Source organism: Symphalangus syndactylus, chromosome 20 (assembly GCF_028878055.3).
Source record: "Symphalangus syndactylus isolate Jambi chromosome 20, NHGRI_mSymSyn1-v2.1_pri, whole genome shotgun sequence".
In the NCBI taxonomy this organism is placed as follows: domain Eukaryota; kingdom Metazoa; phylum Chordata; class Mammalia; order Primates; family Hylobatidae; genus Symphalangus; species Symphalangus syndactylus.
The window spans coordinates 15,582,501-15,603,537 of NC_072442.2; the positions used below are offsets into that span (position 1 = coordinate 15,582,501).

General features: G+C 42.8%; 1 protein-coding gene and 1 long non-coding RNA gene across 21 annotated transcripts in view; one reads left to right on the forward strand and one right to left on the reverse strand.

Moving 5' to 3' along the window:
* Nucleotides 1-21,037, reverse strand: part of TEX14 (testis expressed 14, intercellular bridge forming factor) — a 103,354-nt gene that overhangs the window by 8,306 nt on the left and 74,011 nt on the right. For 7 of the 20 annotated variants that reach the window (XM_063628469.1, XM_063628468.1, XM_063628467.1 and 4 more), the window contains 11 exons: nt 18,677-18,793; nt 16,740-16,806; nt 14,866-15,135; nt 14,365-14,446; nt 11,232-11,294; nt 10,222-10,349; nt 8,975-9,180; nt 6,358-6,457; nt 5,178-5,252; nt 1,396-1,473; nt 517-616 (listed from right to left, as the gene is read on the reverse strand). In XM_063628469.1, the coding sequence (XP_063484539.1) occupies nt 517-616; nt 1,396-1,473; nt 5,178-5,252; nt 6,358-6,457; nt 8,975-9,180; nt 10,222-10,349; nt 11,232-11,294; nt 14,365-14,446; nt 14,866-15,135; nt 16,740-16,806; nt 18,677-18,793 (1,286 nt within the window). Of the gene's footprint in view, nt 1-516; nt 617-721; nt 1,098-1,395; nt 1,474-5,177; nt 5,253-6,357; nt 6,458-8,974; nt 9,181-10,221; nt 10,350-11,231; nt 11,295-14,364; nt 14,447-14,865; nt 15,136-16,739; nt 16,807-18,676; nt 18,794-21,037 lie in introns of those variants that run through there. The other 13 variants (XM_063628484.1, XM_063628477.1, XM_063628483.1 and 10 more) reach the window with 6 other exon arrangements.
* LOC134735194 (uncharacterized) lies at nt 11,241-16,758 on the forward strand. The gene is made up of 3 exons (XR_010118008.1): nt 11,241-11,308; nt 11,815-11,924; nt 16,630-16,758. It is a non-coding gene; the product is annotated as an uncharacterized lncRNA (long non-coding RNA).

The following is a 21,037-nucleotide window of genomic DNA, read 5'->3' on the forward strand; positions in this document are numbered from 1 at the left end:
GAAATACTGACACATGCTACAACATGGATGAACTTTGAGGACATTATGCTAAGTTAAAATAAGCCAGTCACAAAAAGACAAATACTGTATGATTTCACTTATGTAAAGTATCAACAGTAGTCAAACTCATAGAAACAAAAAGCAAAATGGTGGTGGCCAGGGTGTGGGAAGAAGAGAAAACGGGGAGTTTTAAAATGGGTATAGAGTTTCAGTTTTGCAAGATGAAAAGGTTTGAGACATTAGTTGCACAACAATGTGAATATATTTATTAACGTTATTGGACTGTGCACTTAAAAATGGTTAAGATGGTAAATTTTGTTATATACATCACAATTAAACATTTTTAAAGCAAAAAAAGCAACCTTTTTAAAAAGTAACCCTTTAGGAATAGGGGCTATTAGGATAGTATGAAAAAAGACCACTTTTTTCCTTTCTTATTTGTCAATATTAGAAAAAAACCTAATATAAACTACACAATTTTAAAAATCCTTTCAAAAGTCCAGCTTTTCCTGTTACCTCTCTGTGTCCTCTCCAAGATCTTCAGTTTCTTTGGACAAAAGCATACTACTATCTTCTTTTTTACTGTCAGTTTCTTGTTCTTCTAAGTGCCTTTGATCTAAAAACAGTTGAAAGAATTAACTTTATTAGAACGAAAAAAAAATTGAGAAAGCTTGCCTTAAAATAGAGTGCAAAAATTAAGGACAATCAGTGGTCCCTGAAGTGTGCAATGCATTAGCTCCCCTCTTCCCATGAGAGCAGGGGGCCAGGTGGCAGTCTGTAGCCCACGTGTATTTGCAGCAGCTGCTTCTGGGGTCTTGGAAGCTTTTCAGTGCCAAGTGAAAGCTACAGGAAACCTTGCTTGTGCCAAGGCTCAAGGAAGACAGAGGAAGCAGAAGAAAGAAAGGGCACATAAAAGAGGAGGCAAGCAACCATGAAAACAAATTGCACAAATTTACTTTGGGGATCATCTTGTTCTCACCTGTTAGATGTTTCTAAGTTGGAGCTCCAGGAAAGGGATTTGGGTGGGGAAGGGATGTACCCTTTAATGTATGCCAAGCATTTTACATATGCTATCTCATTCCATCCTGCCAGCAGTCCTATAAAGGGAAGAGGACTAACATTTGCTAAGTATTTGAAAATGTTAGTACTTGTACATGGCTCTGTACATGGAGCTAATATGTACTTCATGAGACAGAAATTATTGTCCCCATTTTACAGATTAAGACGACTGAGGCTCAGAAACAGTAAAACAGCTTGCCATACAAATAACTATAAAGTTGGACTTGAGGTGGAGTCGTGCCTGACCTCAGGGTCACACTTTCCTATATGTACCACTGTGTTGCCAAGGACAGCGTTAAAAGAACCTGGTGAAAACGACCTAGGTAGTTCACTTACCATTTGCAGTGCCTCCTGCATCACTTGCTGTGTTCTCCTGCAACACCGTGGATGAGCCCTGCTGCTGTTTCAAGAGCTCTGTCACAACATAAAAGCCAAAGGAAACTTATTTCCTCCCTTGCATGTCCTGCCGTTCTCTAGAGCAGTGGTTCTCAAAGGGTGATCCTTAGACTAGCAGTATTAACATAACCTGGGAATTTGTTAGGAATGCAAATTCTCAGGCCTCATCTCAGACCTGCTGAATCAGAAACTCTGGGGGTCTAGCAATGTGTGTTTTAACTAGCCCTTCAGGTGATTCTGATGTCTGATAAAATTTGAGAACCACTGCTTTACGGCATTCCAGGTTTGAAAGGAATTCTTCATGTATGACAAAATCCCACACAACACTCAAAATAGAAATGATGATGATCATACATAACACTTGCAGAACCCTAGGTGTCAGGTTCTGTTTCTAAGCACTCGCGTACATTAATTCAGGATGAATGTTTACAATTAATCTTCACAACAACCCTCTGAAATAGACTGTTATTGTTACTCCTATTTAGCAAATGAGGAAATTTAGCTTAAGGAACTTGCCTAAAAATCACACAGACAGTAAGTGGTAAAATTGGGAACTGAATCCAGGCAGTCTAGCTCTAAGGTTTATGCTCTTAATCTCTATTTTATAGTCTCTCAAAAAGTTAGTAACATCAAAACAAATCTAAAGGTTTCCCCATCTCTATTCACTTATATTTCATACTTTTTCCCTGGTTTACGAAAAGACAGAAGGCAGGCTGAGCATGGTGGCTCACGCCTGTAATCCCAGCATTTTGGGACGCCGAGGCAGGGGGATCACTTGAGGTCAGGAGTTCGAGACCAGCCTGGCCAACATAGTGAAACCCCGTCTCTACTAAAAAAATAAAAATTAGGCCGGGCGCGGTGGCTCACGCCTGTAATCCCAGCACTTTGGGAGGCCGAGGCGGGCGGATCACGAGGTCAGGAGATCGAGACCATCCTGGCTAACACGGTGAAACCCCGTCTCTACTAAAAAAATAAAAAATAAATTAGCCGGGCGAGGTGGCAGGCGCCTGTAGTCCCAGCTACGCGGGAGGCTGAGGCAGGAGAATGGCGTGAACCCCGGGGGACGGAGCCTGCAGTGAGCCGAGATCGCGCCACTGCACTCCAGCCTGGGTGAAAGAGCGAGACTCCTTCTCAAAAAAAAAAAAAAACAAAAACAAAATAAAAAAATAAAATAAAAAAATAAAAATTAGCTGGGCATGGTGGCACACACCTGCAATCCCAGCTATTCAGGAGGCTGAGGCAGGAGAATTGCTTGAACCCAGGAGGTGGAGGTTGCAGTGAGCTGAGATGATGCCACTGCACTCCAGCCTGGGTGACAGAGTAAGACCGTCTCAAAAAAAAAAAAAAAAAAGGAAAAGAAAAAGAAAAGATGGAAGGCAAAGAATAAAGAATATCCATCATTTCTAGTTCCTAAAGAAATACTCAGCCTGGCCAGGAGCAGTGGCTCACACCTGTAATCCCAGCACTTTGGGAGGCTGAGGCAGGCGGATCACCTGAGGTCAGGAGTTTGAGATCAGCCTGACCAACATGGTGAACCCCATCTCTACTAAAAATACAAAAAATTAGCCAGGCGTGGTGGTTCATGCCTGTAATCCCAGCTACTCAGGAGGCTGAGGCAGGAGAATTGCTTGAACCCTGGAGACGAAGGTTGCAGTGAGCTGAGATCACTCCATTGCACTCTAGCCCAGGCAACAAGAGTGAAACCCTGTCAGAGGAAAGGAAAAAAGGAAAAAGGAAAGGAAAGGAAAAAGGCAAGGCAAGGAATACTCACTAGACTAAGACAAGCATCTGCTAACTCAGTATGCTGCTTTATCCTCAAAGTGCTCTGCAAAGCAAAGCAAGCTGGGAGGCAGCACAGACAAGCCACCCTGAGCTCGTTGGCGTGGTCCTCTTCTGTGCTGGTGCAGGTCTTCTCCCTTCCTGCAGTGCAGGAAGCAGCCCTACCTGGCAGCCATGGGTGTCAAGGGTCCCCATAAGATCATTTAATATAATTTGAAATTTGAAAAATCCATTTTTGTCCTTGTTAAAAGTAGTCCTATGCAGATTTTAAATGATCATCTGTATCCTAGTTCTAAAGAACCTTCCACTTTAGGCACCTGTCAGGAGCCTAGAGCTTTGGATGTGAGCCCTCCAAAATAGCAATTGAGAGTTCCAGTAACTCCCCAAAGGTCTCTTTAGGGGAAGCAACAGAGTGATGATATATAGTAATCGGGCGGGCAAGCCCATTATCAGAAGAAACTATTCAAGTGCCCTCTGCCCTTTATGTTTCTGCAAAATTACTGACCCATCTCAAAGTGTAGACATTACCTAGAAACCTGGTCCAGATAATTCCCATAAGTGAAATGAGGGAAGGCTTCTGCAGACTGTGCTGGGGTGCAGCAGCACCATAAGGCCAGAGCCCAGGACAAAGTCTGGTAACACAGCTGCTGAAATGGAGGAGGTGAGTGGAAGGTTTACACAGCAACTATAGAGGGAAGACAGCAGGATCCAGAGAAAAAGTATCAGCTATGGTCAAACTGCAAAGGAGCCTACAATACTGCCTTAAACCACGACCGAGGAACAAATGATACTAAGAATCTACCTGAGCAGGACACGAGTGGGGTGACCTCCACTCTCAGCAGTTCTGTTATTTTAAGAAGAGCAACCAAAGAGGAGGAATTTGCAAGGACTGCCTAGGGAATCCCAGATATGGAAAGCAGGGGTGGGAGTGTGGGCTCTAAGAGCCTGACCCAACAACCCTGTGACTCTGCAACACTGTAGCACTGGGGGAGGGGTAAAGTGAAGCAAGAAAGGTCCTATGACCATGAAAAAAGAAAGAAACCAAGGAAGGTCTGACAGCACTGACTGGCTCCACCCAAGTTCATCAGGCCAAGGAACAGAAGCTAAGGGTTATGATAATGACCCCGGAGAGAGCTGTCCATTGAGTCAGACCTGAAAATTCTGATTTACCTCCTCCTTTATGAAACACAAAACCTCAGAGACCCTGAAAACCAAGGGGTGCCCCTCAGGAAATTCTCTATAGGTCCCATAACAAGAACTGGACTATCCAGAGTCTGATGAGATGCATTTTCTGAGGGTGAAGGGCTAGTTGGCCAGGCTGTCAATAAAGGGGCAGTCAGGTCTTTCCTAGGAAAACAGACCACCTGCCCCCAGTTTCCATAACCATGTAACATTTACGTTCAGCATCAGGCCAGCTGGACAGGGCCAGCCAATCAGCTGCAAATAAAATTTGGTTGCTACTGCTCTGCCTGAAAATTCTGGTCTCTTTAGGTTTTGTGCCACTGACTTCCCTGTTCTTAGGAAGGGGATTTATTCACAATTTCAATACCTTTAATACCTACAGCTAATGGCAAAACTGAAAGCACAGGTTCTTGGCCTGGGAAGCTAGACCTCAGGCCTCAAAGGAATGGCTGGTTTGGTCTGAAAAGGAGCTAAGAACTCCTTTAATAAAAGAAATTCATCATAATAAACCAGTTGAATGTTATTTCCCCTTAGGTTCATCAACATAAGTCCTTTAAGTAACAAAATGACAACTGATACAAGCCAATCATCCTGGCCAGGCTGTGGCTCATTTTATTGGAAAACTGCCCCTTCCTATATTCAACAAGGCTGTCATAGAGCCTTTTACACTAGTGTTCATACTTGAGACAAAGACACCATACTGTGGTCAGTGACATAACTAACAGGGCCGAGAAGTATATTCTGTATTGAACATCTCTTACCAATTTCATCAAGTAGCTCCTGAGATGGTGGTGGCAGCTCATCAATGTGATGCTGTGAGAAGGCTTCTACCAGTTCTTACAAAAGACAAAAGGGAAAATGTCTCAACACCTTCCTGGACCTGAACTGAATTTTTCTAGGCTCTCACACAGACTTGACTGGGGATTTCTCTCAGTGATGAAACAAACTAAGGAGGAAGGAAGCCTCTTACATAATAGTTCCGGTAGAGAACTCCTAACATGTGAATGGCCTTTACTCCCCACTTTTACCCCAATCCCTTTCCTTTCCTACATCAGCCCCTACCCTGGTACTGCTTGATCTATGACCCTCCCTTCCTAAGGATATTTGGAGGAGGTAAGGTACAAATTCTTACTAAGTGGCTCAATCTGGACCAGGGCTGCTAGAGGAATACAGAGGTTCTAGACCAGTCAAAATGAACAAAAGCACAAAGTAGGAAGCCTTTAACTAAATATTATCAGGCCAGGGGATTTAGAGGCAACCACACTTTGGGTCTTGCCCCAAGTGCTCAATTATAACATTAACCAAAATACCTCAACATAATTCACAAAATCCCTATCCCCCTGAGGGAAATTCCAAGAGTTATACCAAAGACAGAAGACATTAAAATTAAAGTAATAAAGGTAGTATGCCTCAAGACTGCTAATATTGTCAGACCTTGTGATTTGGAAACTGTCTTCTAAGAATCTATCCTAAGGAAAGGATCAGAGGTACAGATAAAAATTTATGTACAAAGAGCAAAAATTGGAAAATGATATAAATCTTAAACATAAGAAAATGGTTAAGCAACATGTAGAATGGACTATAACTACTACATATATTTATGAACAATTTTTAATAACAAGGGAAAAGCCTCAAAATATATAAAGGGAATAAAGCAGTCCAGAACTGATACACAATATGATCTCACTATGCTAAAACATATTATTATATATTTATAAAAATATTTAAAAGATATGCAAAAAAAGTACGTGAGGTTAAAAAAGTATAGTCACCTTCTTTTTTAAGCTTTTATTTATTTTCCTACAATGAGTGTGTTTTACTTTTATAATCATGGGGAAAATAGCATCTCTGTCTGAACCTAATGTGGCATCAAAGATTGATAAGCATCAATTTAAGCCTCCTTGATTATAAACTTCTATTTTGATATTAAACACAGGGTACCTTTAGGCAGGCTCCTTCTCTGGGTGGCATGGGGTGGTGATGAGTCACATGCCTTAACAAGGCTGGGGGATCCAGCCCCAATAAATGAAGACAATCTTTTCTATAAGGAAGAGATAAACATGGTAACTGTCATGTGTGTTGAGCTAAAAAGGCATATGCAGCTCAGTCATTTCCAGTTGTTTTGTTGATTAAGTCAAACTCACATGTCACCTCCTCTGGGAAGCCTCTTTTTTTTTTTTTTTTTAAATTTTATTTTATTATTATACTTTAGGTTTTAGGGTACATGTGCACAATGTGCAGGTTTGTTACATATGTATCCATGTGCCATGTTGGTTTGCTGCACCCATTAACTCATCATTTAGCATTAGATATATCTCCTAATGCTGTCCCTTCCCCCTTACTCCACCCCACAACAGTCCCCGGAGTGTGATGTTCCCCTTCCTGTGTCCATGAGTTCTCATTGTTCAATTCCCACCTATGAGTGAGAACATGCGGTGTTTGGTTTTTTGTCCTTGCGATAGTTTCCTGAGAATGATGTTTTCCAGTTTCATCCATGTACCTACAAAGGACATGAACTCATCATTTTTTATGGCTGCATAGTATTCCATGGTGTATATGTGCCACGTTTTCTTAATCCAGTCTATCGTTGTTGGACATTTGGGTTGGTTCCAACTCTTTGCTATTGTGAATAGTGCCGCAATAAACATACATGTGCATGTGTCTTTATAGCAGCATGATTTATAGTCCTTTGGGTATATACCCAGTAATGGGATGGCTGGGTCAAATGGTATTTCTAGTTCTAGATCCCCAAGGAATCGCCACACTGATTTCCACTATGGTTGAACTAGTTTACAGTCCCACCAACAGTGTAAAAGTGTTCCTATTTCTCCACATCCTCTCCAGCACCTGTTGTTTCCTGACTTTTTAATGATGGCCATTCTAACTGGTGTGAGATGGTATCTCATTGTGGTTTTGATTTGCATTTCTCTGATGGCCAGTGATGATGAGCATTTTTTCATGTGTTTTTTGGCTGCATAAATGTCTTCTTTTGAGAAGTGTCTGTTCATGTCCTTTGCCCACTTTTTGATGGGGTTGTTTGTTTTTTTCTTGTAAATTTGTTTGAGTTCATTGTAGATTCTGGATATTAGCCCTTTGTCAGATGAGTAGGTTGCGAAAATTTTCTCCCATTCTGTAGGTTGCCTGTTCACTCTGATGGTAGTTTCTTTTGCTGTGCAGAAGCTCTTTAGTTTAATTAGATCCCATTTGTCAATTTTGGCTTTTGTTGCCATTGCTTTTGGTGTTTTAGACATGAAGTCCTTGCCCACGCCTATGTTCTGAATGGTATTGCCTGAGATGGAATCTCACTCTGTTGCCCAGGCTGGAGTGCAGTGGCATAATCTCAGCTCACTGCAACCTTCACCTCCTGGGTTCATGCAATTCTCCTGCCTCAGCCTCCCAAGTAGCTGGGATTACAGGTGTATACCACCACACCCAGCCAAATTTTTTTTTTTATTTTTAGTAGAGATGCGGTTTCATCATGTTGGCCAGGCTGGTCTCAAACTCCTGACCTCGAATGATCCACCCACTTCAGCCTCCCAAAGTGGTGGGATTACAGGCGTGAGCCACTGCATCCGGCCTGGGAAGCCTTATCCCTGACTGCCTCCTCAGCACTCAGTACTTACTGCTGTGTTACATCAGGCCTGTCCTTCTCACTGACAGTGAGCTCCTTTGAGGCAGGGATTATGTCTTTCTTATTCACACTCGGATGCCTCGAAGAGGGCCTGACATGGTGCCTGGCACTTACAATCTATCCAATTAACGGTTAAATGAACACATAAAATTCCTTGTCATCTCCCTACTTCAAAGTGAGACCTTTTTTGAGCCAAATGCCAAAAAAGTTGACAATCAATTTTTCATAAAAGAACTTGTACTTTTCTTTTCTTTTTTTTTTTGGAGACAGGGTCTCACTCTGTCGCCCAGGCTGGAGTGTAGTGGTGCAATCACAGTTCACTGAAACCTCGACCTCTTGGGCTCAGGTAATCCTCCCACCTCAGCCTCCCGTGTAGCTGAAACTACAGGCACATGGCACCATGTCCCGGCTAGTTTTCTGTATCTTTTGTAGAGATAGGGTTTCATCATGCTGCCCAGGCTGTTCTCAAACTCCTGAAATCAAGTGATCTGCCTGCCTCGGTCTCCCAAAGTGCTGGGATTATAGGCTTGAGCCACCATGACTGGCCAGAACTTGTAGTTTTCCTGAAGAGGGTACACATATGAGAAAAGGAGAGGAAAAGAAAAAAAAAGGAGGAAGAAGTAGAAGAAGAGGAGGAGAAGGCAGTATACCATTAAGTGTTTTTCCTGAAGGTTATTAGTTCAGGAGTTCAGAGAACAGTAGAGATCGATCAAAACTCTCAGGGAAGTAACCAGGGGAGGCTTTAAGGAGGAAGCAAAACTTAAGCCTCCCATAATATAGACTCAAGAGAGGAGTCCCAGGGAAGCCAGGAGAGGACCCAGCTTATTTCTTGCTTTCTTAATGAATTTGGAGAAATCTTGGCAGTTTGGGTCACTGGGCCCTTTGGGCTGTCTCCATGAGTTTGTAACGTGGAATTGATATACTTACAAGACCAGTCAGTCTTGAAGGGGGAGTTTCAGAGGAAGTAAGGAGAGAATCCAGTTTCTTTGCTCTCTCTCGGACACTTATAAAGTCATCAGACAAAGTATGAATAAATTCTTGACTGTTCCAGCAAGAGGCAAACTCTGTCTTGACCTGAAATGTGATACTTTCAAGGCAGTCTTTATACTGACTGGCAGCTGAAGAAACGGACCCTGTTGGAGAAAAGCAGGAGGTTACTGTCTGAATCCTGTACATTATTTCTCTTTTTTTCCTTTTTCCCTTTGTTTTTGTTTTTTTCTGCCCCAATATGATGTGCAGAAATGAATCTTTCACATTATTAAAAAAACAAACAAACAAAACATCCAAACCCACAAACCTATACCTATACTAAGGATTTTCCAAATTGTTAATAACTGAAATAAGGCCGGGTACAGTGGCTCACGCCTGTAATCCCAGCACTTTGGGAGGCCAAGGCGGGCAGATCACGAGGTCAGGAGATCGAGTCCATCCTGGCTAACACGGTGAAACCCTGTCTCTACTAAAAATACAAAACATTAGCTGGGTGTGGTGGTGGGCGCCTGTAGTCCCAGCTACGTGGGAGGCTGAGGCAGGAGAATGGCATGAACTCGGGAGGCGGAGCTTGCAGTGAGCCGAGATTGCGCCACTGCACTCTGGCCTGGGTGACAGAGTGAGACTCTGTCTTTAAAAAAAAAAAAAAAAAAATTACTGAAACAATCATTGATCCGAGACACAGCTCCTCATGGTATAAAAAATAATAGTCTCTAAACTTGGCCTCTAAACTTTACCAAAATAAAATAAACGGTGATTTTTTTAAACCACAAATATATTGGAAGTAAGGCCACTAAAGAGAGGGTATTTGATGCTGGTTGCATATGGTTGCAGGACTTTAAGAACTATATAAAGTTTAAGCACAAGGTACTGTTTTAAATTCCAAACTCTACAAAGCTCAATGTTTTTGTACTGAATTCAGTAGTGCTTAGAGGAGACCTAGCATTTGCATGGCTTTACCACTGTAGTTCTAACCAAAACCTCCTAATGGCTGCCCAATAATCACCACCACTATCACCCCGCCCCTTGGCCTACAATGGGATTACCCAGCTTTGGCCCTAAGGAAAAACCTTTGCACTATGACAACACAGCCACCAGCTGTGATCCCATGGCTTGGCTTCCCAGAGACAATGGGCTGGGGCTGTAAGTCCTTCTCCCCAAACACTTCTCTTCCCTGTGATTACCTGGGCTGAGTGGAGTGCTGACACTGGTAGGTGCATGGTTTATTTTGGGTGTTTTGCATGAAGCTTCCTTAAAAGAGCTGTCTGATTCATAGGAGATACTAGACAGGTCTTGAATATCTGTCAATGATCTAAAGAATTAAGAGCACACAGTAACGATGAGAAGATGGCTAGAAAAATCAAACAATATATTCCTGAGAGGTACTTTTTAAGTATAATCTTAACAAAATTTTTATGTGGCAATAGGCCAGAATTAGAGAATATCTTAGAACATCTTATATATCTTAAAGAGAATATTAGAGAACATATTTAAAAGAGATTGTAACTTTATTACCATAGAGACTTTTTTTTGCGGGGGGGGGAAAGAGTTTGGCTCTTGTCACCCAGGATGGAGTGCAATGGCACGATCTCAGCTCACTGCAACCTTCGCCTCCGGGGTTCAAGTGATTCTCCTGCCTCAGCCTCCTGGGTAGCTGGGACTACAAGTGCATGCCACCACAGCTGGCTAATTTTAATATTTTTAGTAGAGAAAGTGGGATTTTACCATGTTGGCCAGGCTGGTCACGAACTCCTGATCTCAGGTGATCCGCCCACCTCAGCCTCCCAAAGTGCTGGGATTACAGGCATGAGCCACCACACCTGGCACCATAGAGACTTTCTTTGCTAGATACTGTAACTTTAAACATATCAGCAGCTAAAAATAAACTATTTCCATAGATGAAATATTCCATATTTCCAGGATATTTATGTGGAAAACAGATTTAATCTACCTTAAGCATAAACTTATTATCATTATTATTATTATCATCATCATCACTACATTTCCTTGAGTGTAAGCTGCTATTAGTTATAAATCACATCACCAGTTTGATAACAACATTTTAGTGAAAGCAGCATACTCACATTAAGTCTACACGTAAAAATGAAAAGATCCTTACAAACAAGAATATACTATTCCCTTAAAACCAAGACTTTACACAAGCATCCCTAAGCATTCTCTTTGGTGATCATACATGTCTTTCTCTTTCAGTTCCTTTGGTGACTCCTTTGATGTCTCTTCTTGTTCATCTTCAGTACTGTGAGAAAGAAAGTAAGAAAATTACATAAATCCCCTCTGTGAACAAAGTACACTACTTGGTACAAGGAACCAGTTGATCGGCCCAGTGTGAGACGCAGAGGAAAGGGCACTAAGCTCAGGAGTAGAAAGTGTGAGTTCTGTGCCAGGCACGTTGGCTCACGCCTGTAATCCCAGCACTTTGGGAGGCCAAAGCGGGTGGATCACGGGGTCAACAGATCGAGACCATCCTGGCCAACATGGTGAAACCCTATCTCTACTAAAAATACAAAAATTAGCTGGGCTTGGTAGCATGCGCCTGTAGTTCCAGCTACTCGGGAGGCTGAGACAGGAATCGCTTGAACCCAGCAGGCAGAGGTTGCAGTGAGCTGAGATCGTGCCATTGCACTCTAGCCTGGGCAACAAGAGTGAGACTCCGTCTCCAAAAAAAAAAAAAGATTAAAAAAAGTGTGAGTTCTGGTTCTGGCTGTACTACTAGCTGCGAGTTCTCTGACATGTCTGGGCCTCAATTTTCTCTCCAGAGACTGAATAAATACTCTCTAAGGGTCAGCTCTGAAATCAGTTAAAGACTCTATACGACCGTGAGCAAATTCATGAGAAAATCAACAGAGCACAGGAACTTTGCTGGGAGGTAAGATATTGGAGCAAAGGGGCACAGCCACAAGGCCTCAGCACCTGTAAGAAGCTTCCTGGCATAGTGTACCAGGAGAGGCCAGAGAGGCTTCTACCAAAAAATGGCCAGAATAGTGAAGACAAACTTGACCCGTTTCTACTTTAACCAATATTTAAGATTCAATTTCAGTACTCATTGAACATTAACTATAAGGCAGATCCCACGCTAAATCCTTCCATATGTTTTCACTTTTTTTTTTTTTTAGATGGAGTCTCACTCCTGTTGCCCAGGCTGGAGTGCAATGGCGCGATCTCAGCTCACTGCAACCTTCGCCTCCTGGGTTCAAGCGATTCTCCTGCCTCAGCCTCCCAAGTAGCTGGCATTACAGGCATGCGCCACCACGCCCAGCTAATTTTTTGTATTTTTAGTAGAGACGGGGTTTCTCCATATTGGTCAGGCTGATCTCAAACTCCTGACCTCAGGTGAGCCGCCTGCCTCAGCCTCCCAAAGTGCTGGGATTACAGGTGTGAGCCACCGTGCCTGGCCTTCACATTTTGAATCCTTGCAAAAATCCTGTGAGACCAATGATATAAGTGAAAGATCATGGATTTGGGATTGAGTTGTGACTTTATTAATTCTGTTACCAAAAATGTTTGTTTCTCCTTCTAAATAATACGACAGCACTTTTTGGCCCTCTTGATTTACATAAATGACCACAGGACTTGTTTTAACCAATAAAATATGAGTGAAAGTGATGAGTCACTTCTGGGAAGAAACTTTAACAGCCAGTGCACAACTCACCATGTTCCATTTTTCCTGCCTTAGCAATCAAGGAAGCACAAAAATGGGGCCTCCCTCAGCCTAAGTCTGATAGAAGGCAATATAGCACAGAACATTCCTGGCCAACCCATGAGCCATGGACATGAAGCAGGAGCAAAGAAGAAACTTGTTGTTTTAAACCACTAAAATTTTGGAGTTGTTTACTATATATAGCATAATCTAGTCTATCCTGACTGACTAGCTGAGTGACCTTAGAAAAAAATATTTAAACTCTCTGAACTTTGCTTTCCTTACTGGCAAAATGGAGGCAATAGTATGTGCCTCACAGGGTTGTTATGTAGACTAAATCAGACAGTGAAACAGAGTGCCTGGCATATGCTAGATATTTAGGAAATACTAGCGATAATAATTATAATTAAGGAAATTGAGGCCCAGAGAGAAGAAAATAAATTGAATGTTATTGTGCCAGATACATTACAACAATTATGAATTTTTTAAACTTTTCTTTTGAGATAATTGTAGATTCACATGCAATTGTAAGAAATACACTTTACCGGCTGAATGTGGTGGCTCATGCCTGTAATCCCAGCACTTTGGGAGGCCAAGGCAGGTGGATCACCTGAGGTCAAGAGTTCGATATCAGCCTAGCCAACATGGTGAAACCCCATCTCTACTAAAAATACAAAATTAGCCGGGTGTGGGGGCACACGCCTATAATTCCAGCTACTTGGGAGGCTGGGGCAGGAGAATCGCTTGAACCCGGGAGGTGGAGGTTGCAGTGAGCTGAGATCACGCAACAGGAGTGAAACTCTATCTCAAGAAGAAAAAAAAATACACTTTACCCACTTTATCCCAATGGTAACATCTTGCAAATCTATAGGATAGTATCACAACCGGGATATTGACATTGATACAGTCAAGATACAGAACATTTCTACTACCACAAAGATATTTCTGGTTTACAGCTATGCCTACTTCCCTCCTTTCCCCACCCCTTCCTTAACCCCTGGCAACCACTCATCTGTTCTTTATTTTTATAATTTTGTCATTTCAAGAATGTTATATTAATGGAATCACCCAGTAAATAACTTTTTGGGATTGCTTTTCCTACTCAGCATAATTTTCTGGAAATTTAGCCAAGTTGTTGCATGTATCAATAGTTTATTCCTTTTTACTGCTGAGTAGCGCTCAATGGTATGGATGTACCAAAGTCTGTTTAATCATTTACTTGGTAAAGGACATCTGGGTTTCCAGTTTGGAGGTATTATGGATAAATTTGTTGTAAACGTTCCTGTATGTATTTCTGTGTAAATGTAAATTTTCATCTCTCTGGGATAAATGCCCAGGAGTTATATTATTACTTTAAGTTCCTATTGTCAACATTCTCAGTAAGGATTCTTATCTCTGCGTCACAGATGGGAAAACAGAATAGAGGGGTTGAGAACCTTGACAAGGTCACATGAATAGAAAGTCAGAGTCAGGATCTAAGTAAAGGTGATGACTCAACCCCTCAAATTCTACTGCACAAGTCCTAACACAGCTAAGCTGCCCAAAGCTAACTTTTATAAGATAGTAGCTAACACATTTGAAGACAAGCAATATACAAACACGGAGCATTATCACCATTTAACATTGCATCTATGAGTTTGAAACTGCATAAGATAATAACAGCCCATACCTTCGTATAGGTTGAAATTGAGACCTGGGCAAAATCTCAGCATTCTTTCCAAGAGTTTTTCTCATTTGGAACTTTTCCTCACCTGAAAGAATAAAGTAAAAATATTTTTTTTAACTGAATCTTTGTCAACCCAAATTATTGTCATCATTCCCTAGAATGTCCCTTGGTCTGGTCCAGAATTAGAAATAATCTGGATAAACAAAGTGCTGCCCTAATTGGGTTTGGATTGAGTGCTATAGAAGAGGTTTTTGCTCTGAAAGTTTATTTTCCTTGCTCAGAGCACAGAACTATATTCTGACACTCAGAATACAATCAAGCTATTTACTGGCCTTTCAGTTATAACCACAGTTATTTCTGGAGACAAATGTTGTTTTGTCTTTTTAAGAAGGCAAACTGAGCCGGTTCCTGTCAACAGACGCCAGGGGGCGTTGAAAACCAGAACTGTTTGTTAACTAAACAGCCCCAAACTCTTAAGTATGCCACTTAGCCATCAAACACTACCTAAAGAGTAGGGGCGGGGTGGGGTCTTGAGTACTGAGGAGCTAATCCAACTGTCTTCTGTTCTTCCTGGCATCAAGTTATCTGAAGTTACTCCTCCCCAGTTCTCAGTAAGATGCTTTGCTCCAGGCAGGCGGGGCCAGTATCCATTTTCCTTCCCACCACTGTACTGTCCTAGTTTATAGAGAAGGGGGCAGACAGAGCATCCTTTGCTTTGCAGACCTCCAGGCAGGCAGGGCCAGTATCCATTTTCCTTCCCACCACTGTACTGTCCTAGTTAATAAAGAAAGGGGCAGGTGGAGCATACAGCCTGTTTCCAAATGCCCATGACTCCCCCACCCCCATCCCATTCCTTAGGTCCAGGTGGTCTGGTAGACACTAAGAAGGCCCACCAAAACAATGCCACCTTTCACAGCTACCAAGGAGCTCTGAAACCCCACCAGTGGAGAGACATTGGGGGTTCCTCTTCCTCTGACCCTTTTAAAATGATAAATATCCAGAAAGTATAAACTAATTCCTAAGAAGCAACATTTAGAGCTTAGAGACTTTAGAGTACGACCCTCTCCTTTACTTTATACCAGTGGAAAGTAGGGCCCTGGGGTGAAGTGACTTGCTGAAGGTTATGCAGAAAAAGTCAGTGGCAGAATGGGGCTTGGAACCTAGCATGCTGCATCCTGTACCCCTGTTGTGTCCTCTGATGTGGAAGGGGATATACATCAGAGCACTAGATGGAAAAGGGGGCAGAGAGGGGCAGAAACAAGTGAATGCAGTAGAAATCAGAGACTTTTTCACACACTTCAGATGTCTGTATCAAACTAGCTCTGGTTATCTGACCTGTCTGCCCTAAACTTTTCCATCCCACTCAACTCACCTCCAAATACAAGTTAAGTGGTCACATACAAGGCAGGTCCAAAAAAGAGGCTCTGCAGGAAGAGGTGGGTGGCCCAAGGCTCTGGAGACTTTTAATACATATTATGCTGAGACTTTAACTAAAAGTTGGTCTAAAAGCTTACAGCCTCTTAAAACGCCCCCAGCTCTGGCAGGGGCCTACACAAGGTTACACTTGGAAGCTGGAGTATGCAGTGGAGGAAGGGAGTAAGTTCATAACACCACACTATTTGGGTTTAGACGGTTGAGACATGACCATGGATAGCTACACAGGTTGGTAGGTGGATAACTCTAGTTTTAAAACAGATGAGTACATACCTTAAAAGAACAAGAGTACACAATTTTAAAAATGTAACAAAGCCAACAGTTAACTTATATCTGTCTGGTGCCACATCCCTGGCTACTGATCCAAGGCTACCTTCTCATCTAACAGAAAGCCCCTGCTAAGTTATATAGAACCCAAGGCCTCCCAAGTGGTAGATGTTAAGTTGAATCTGCATTGTTAACTGTTACTAACTCTTTGCTAAGACGCTAAGCAAGCAGAGGAAAATGCTGGTGACACTGCCTTCTGAGGAGAAGAAATATATGGAAACCTAGTTCTAATTTTGTTATGTTATAACTAGCTATGTAGCTTGGGCAAATCCCCCAGGTCAGCTTAGCAAAGATAACTGCACTTGCTATGTGGCACACCAAGGAGCCTGAAAGCTTGAGAGACCAAAGGGGGAAAAAGGAGTGACTACAAAAACATATGCTATAAAAATGCAAGGGGAGGTATAAATAATACAACACATGGATGTCATGAGGTTGGTGAGGAGCAAGGGATTTGTTCTATTGAGGAGAAATCATTGAACCTTGGTTTTCTCAACCATATAATGAAAGGTTTGGACGAGGCTGTCCCTCAGGATCCCCCCAGCTCTAAACATCTGTGATCCAATAGAAGAAAGTGAAGGGAAGTGATTCTCAAGAAATCTTCCCTAAGGGCTTATTACCAGAGACTTGAGGTTGGGCAAATGCACCTTGTATTCCTTCAAAGTCCTCTTCTGTGGAACTCGAGGTCTAAAAAAGAACAAAAGAAAAGTAAAGAAAGGAGGTTCACTGGAGGCAGACATATTAAAAGGTCAGTAATTTCTTGATGTTCTTAAATCTTGAAAATCTTCATAAGATCCCTGCATCTTTATAGAAAAGGCACAAACTTGCTTCCTAGACATTAAGTACTTCTTTGTACCATATGTCCTCTCCTCAGTAAGTCCTCCCTCACCTCCCATTGTGAAGAGGAATTATGTGACTCCCCCTCCTTGTATCACTATCCTTATTCATCCCAATCTTCCAACAAAGATATTTTGGTTCTTGGGAGCTTTATCAGAAGAGCTAAAGAAGGTTTAAAAGCTGGCCCAGTCTGCAAAACTACTCTACGAGGTAAGAAGTCAGAACAATGGTTCCTTTTGGAAGAAGCAGTGACTGGATGGGAGTACAAGGGGTCTTTTGGGGACTAGTAATGTTTCATTTCCTTTTTTTCAAACAAGGTCTTGCTATGTTGCTCAAGCTGTTCTCAAACTCCTGAGCTCAAGCAATCCTCCCACCTCAGCCTCCTAAAGTGTTGTGATTATAGACATGAGCCACCACACCTAGCTGAAATTATATATATATTTTTTGAGACGGAGTCTCACTCTGTTGCCCAGGCTGGAGTGCAGTGGCACGATCTCAGCTCACTGCAACCTCTGCCCCCGGGTTCAAGCGATTCTCCTGCCTCAGCCTCCCAAGTAGCTGGGAATACAGGCACCTGCCACTGCGCCTGGTTAATTTTTGTATTTTTAGTAGAGACGGGGTTTCACCATCTTGGAAGCTGGTCTTGAACTTTTGACCTCACGATCCACCCACCTCGGCCTCCCCAAGTGCTGGGATTACAGGCGTGAGCTACCGCGCCTGGCCTGAAATTACATCTTCGATGCATCCTAGAATTCTTATCAGTCAAATACTGTGATTGACACAATCCACCCTTTCATATAGGTAAAAGATCCCAAAAAGATGCCAGGTTAGCAGGGAGGTAGGGTGGAAAATAAGTAAATAAGAGAATTCAACAAAATTCATTTTACAAATGAAAATACTCTGTACACCAGGTTCTTGTAAAAGCTAGGCAGATTCCCAAGAAAACCTGGTATATTGGACAGTCTCATATTTGTTGCTGAACCCTTGCCTCAATCCCGGCTCTCCCATCACTAAAACTTAGCAGGCTGGAGCTAATTAATTCCGTACATCTGCAGAACACCAGTCTTCCTCAGAGAGAGGAATGATAGCCTCGTCCCTTCCCATTAGGAAGCACGAATTAGGTAGCATGAATAAAAATGTTTTGAGCCAGGCATAGTGGCTCACGCCTGTAATCCCAGCATTTTGGGAGGCCAAGGCGGGCGGATCATGAGTTCAGGAGTTCGAGACCAGCCCGACCAACATGGTGAAACCCCATCTCTACTAAAAATACAAAAATTAGCCGGGTGTGATGGCACACGCCTGTAATCCCAGCTACTCAGGAGGCTGAGACAAGAGAATCGCTTGAACCCGGGAGGCAGAGGATGCAGTGAGCCGAGATCATACCACTGCACTCCAGCCTGGGTGACAGAGCGAGACTCTGTCTCAAAAATTTAAAAAAAAAATGTTTTGAAAAAAAAGTACAAAGTGCTGTATAAATGCAGTAACCACAATTTTGGGAGAAACTGCACATGACCTCCCATCCTCAAAAATAAAAAATTTTTCACGTTTTTCAAAACACGTATGAATGCATGGGTTCATATCACACTCCTGACACCAAAAAAGGTATAAAAATCCCTGGTAGACATTACATACTTTGATATGTAAGCTATTTCTCTCAATAAAAGAAATAAGGCAATGGAGAAAGGTGAAAAGGTACTTTACCCTGAACTGCGTTTTTTACCTCTAGAGCTAAGTTTTCTTGAGCAGTCGAGGAGTAAAAATATTCGTCTGGAGTTAAAAATTCATCTGTTGTGTCTTCAGAAGACTCTGGTGAACAAGTTGATTGCATGGACTGATGCTATTAATAATGTAGGAAATCACTTTTAAGTTGCTGTTCATTGTAACCAAATCCCTTTATAGTTGGATGCAGTGTTAACAACGGGGTTATCTAACACTACCCAGCAGTCAGTGTGACACTCTGAGCTGACTCTCCCTACCTCTTTGTGCATGTGCCTCTGCCTTCCCTTCCTGGTGGGGAAAAGCAGCTGTTAACTGCCTCGAATAGCATGAAGGAATGCTAATCCTGAGCCTCAGCAGCATCATCTGCAGAATGGGTGGAAATGAGGTAACCGTCCTATTCTAATATTCTAAATAAGGAGAAAGGCCCTAGTCAACTCAAGTTGAGGACTGAATTTAAACACCCTGATCCCTCACAGGCAGAGACATAGCCCATGTGTTGGCATCATCTTACAGATGAGGAGGCTGCGGCTACTCAGAACCTGTGAGTCCCTTGAGTATTACAGGTTAAAGGCAAATGAAGAAGCATTTTAAAAACAGCAATGTACTCTCAATAATAAAAATAAATAGTAAAAAGCAGCAAATTTATATTTACTTATTTTTCCGAGACGGAGTCTCTGTCACTCAGACTGGAGTGCAGAGGTGCGATCTTGGCTCACCGCAACCTCCACCTCCCAGGTTCAAGTGATTGTCCTGTCTCAGCCTCCTGAGTAGCTAGGACTATAGGCATGTGCCACCATGCCCAGCTAATTTTTGTATTTTTAGTAGAGACGGGTTTCCCTATGTTGGCCAAACTGGTCTTGAACTCCTGACTTCGTGATCTGCCTGCATCGGCTTCCCAAAGTGCTGGGATTACAGGTGTGAGCCACCATGCCTGGCCTGCAAATTTCTTTTTTTTTTTTTTGAGACAGAGTCTTCCTCTGTCACCCAGGCTGGAGTGCAGTGGCATGATCTCGGCTCACTGCAGCCTCCATCTCTGGGGTTCCAGTGATTCTCCTGCCTCAGCTTCCCAAGTATCTGGGATCACAGGTGTGCACCACCACGCCTGTCTACTTTTTGTATTTTTAGTACAGATGGGGTTTCACCATGTTGGCATGGCTGGTCTCAAACTCCTGACCTCAAGTGATCCTCCCACCCAAAGTGCTGGGATTATAGGTGTGAGCCACCGTGACCGGCCTGCAAATTTGTTTCTCTAGCATCTCTGCTCCACCCCTTTTTTCCTGCTTATTTTGCAATATTCAGGACCTGATTACCACGTGGCCAAACAAATGGCTCACTTCAGTCTTTTTTTTTTTTTTTTTTTTGAAACAGGGTCTCATTCGGTCCACCCAGGCTAGAGCACAGTGGTGCAATGACAGCTCACTGCAGCCTTGAACTCCTGGGCTCAAGCAATCCTCCTGCCTCAGCCTCCCGAGTAGCTGAGACTACAGGTGCACACTATCATGCCTGGCTAATTTTTATTTATTTTTTTTTAGACAGGGTCTCACTCTGTCCCCCAGGCTGGAGTGCAGTGGTGTGATCATGGCTCACTGCAACCTCAACCTCCCCAGACTCAGGTGTTCCTCCCACTTCAGCCTCCCAAGTAGCTGGGACTATAGGCATGTACCATATCCAGCTAACTTTTGTAGAGATGGGGTCTTGCCATGTTGCCAAGGCTGGTCTCAAATGCCTGGACTCAAGCGATCTGCCCACCTTGGCCTCCCAAAGTGCTGGGATTACAGGAGTGAGCCACTGCACTCAGCTGATTTTTACATTTTTTTGTAGGCAGGGTCATACTATGGTGCCCAGCCTGGTCTTGAACTCCTGGCTTTAAGCGATCCTCCAGCTTCAGCCTCCCAATGTGCTGGAATTATAGGGGTGAGCCACTACACCCAACCTTCAGTGATCTCTAGGCAGAGATTTTGTGACTAATTTCCTCAGACACTGCTTTTTGCCACACACTTCCCTTCCTGTGCACTTAACCGCTGCTCCTCTTTACCTCTCATCAAACTGAATTTGAGTCCTGGCCTCCGGCAGACATTCCCCACTTTTCTGCCTAGGCCTGCTTCTCCAGCTCAGCCAGTATGCTTAATATGACTGTTCTTTCAGCCCTCAAGTCAGAGAAAGAATAAGTTAATCTTATGAATGGTTCGTATGCCATGATTAAATACAATAGGTCAAAAGACCTTACATTTTGTCACTATTGTACTCATATGTTGTATCATTCTCAATTGCTGTCTATATTCTTTAAATGATTGCAATCCCACGTCAATGACAATAAAAAAATGTTGGTTTCTTAGTCTGGCTGCACTATGGCCTAGAGTGT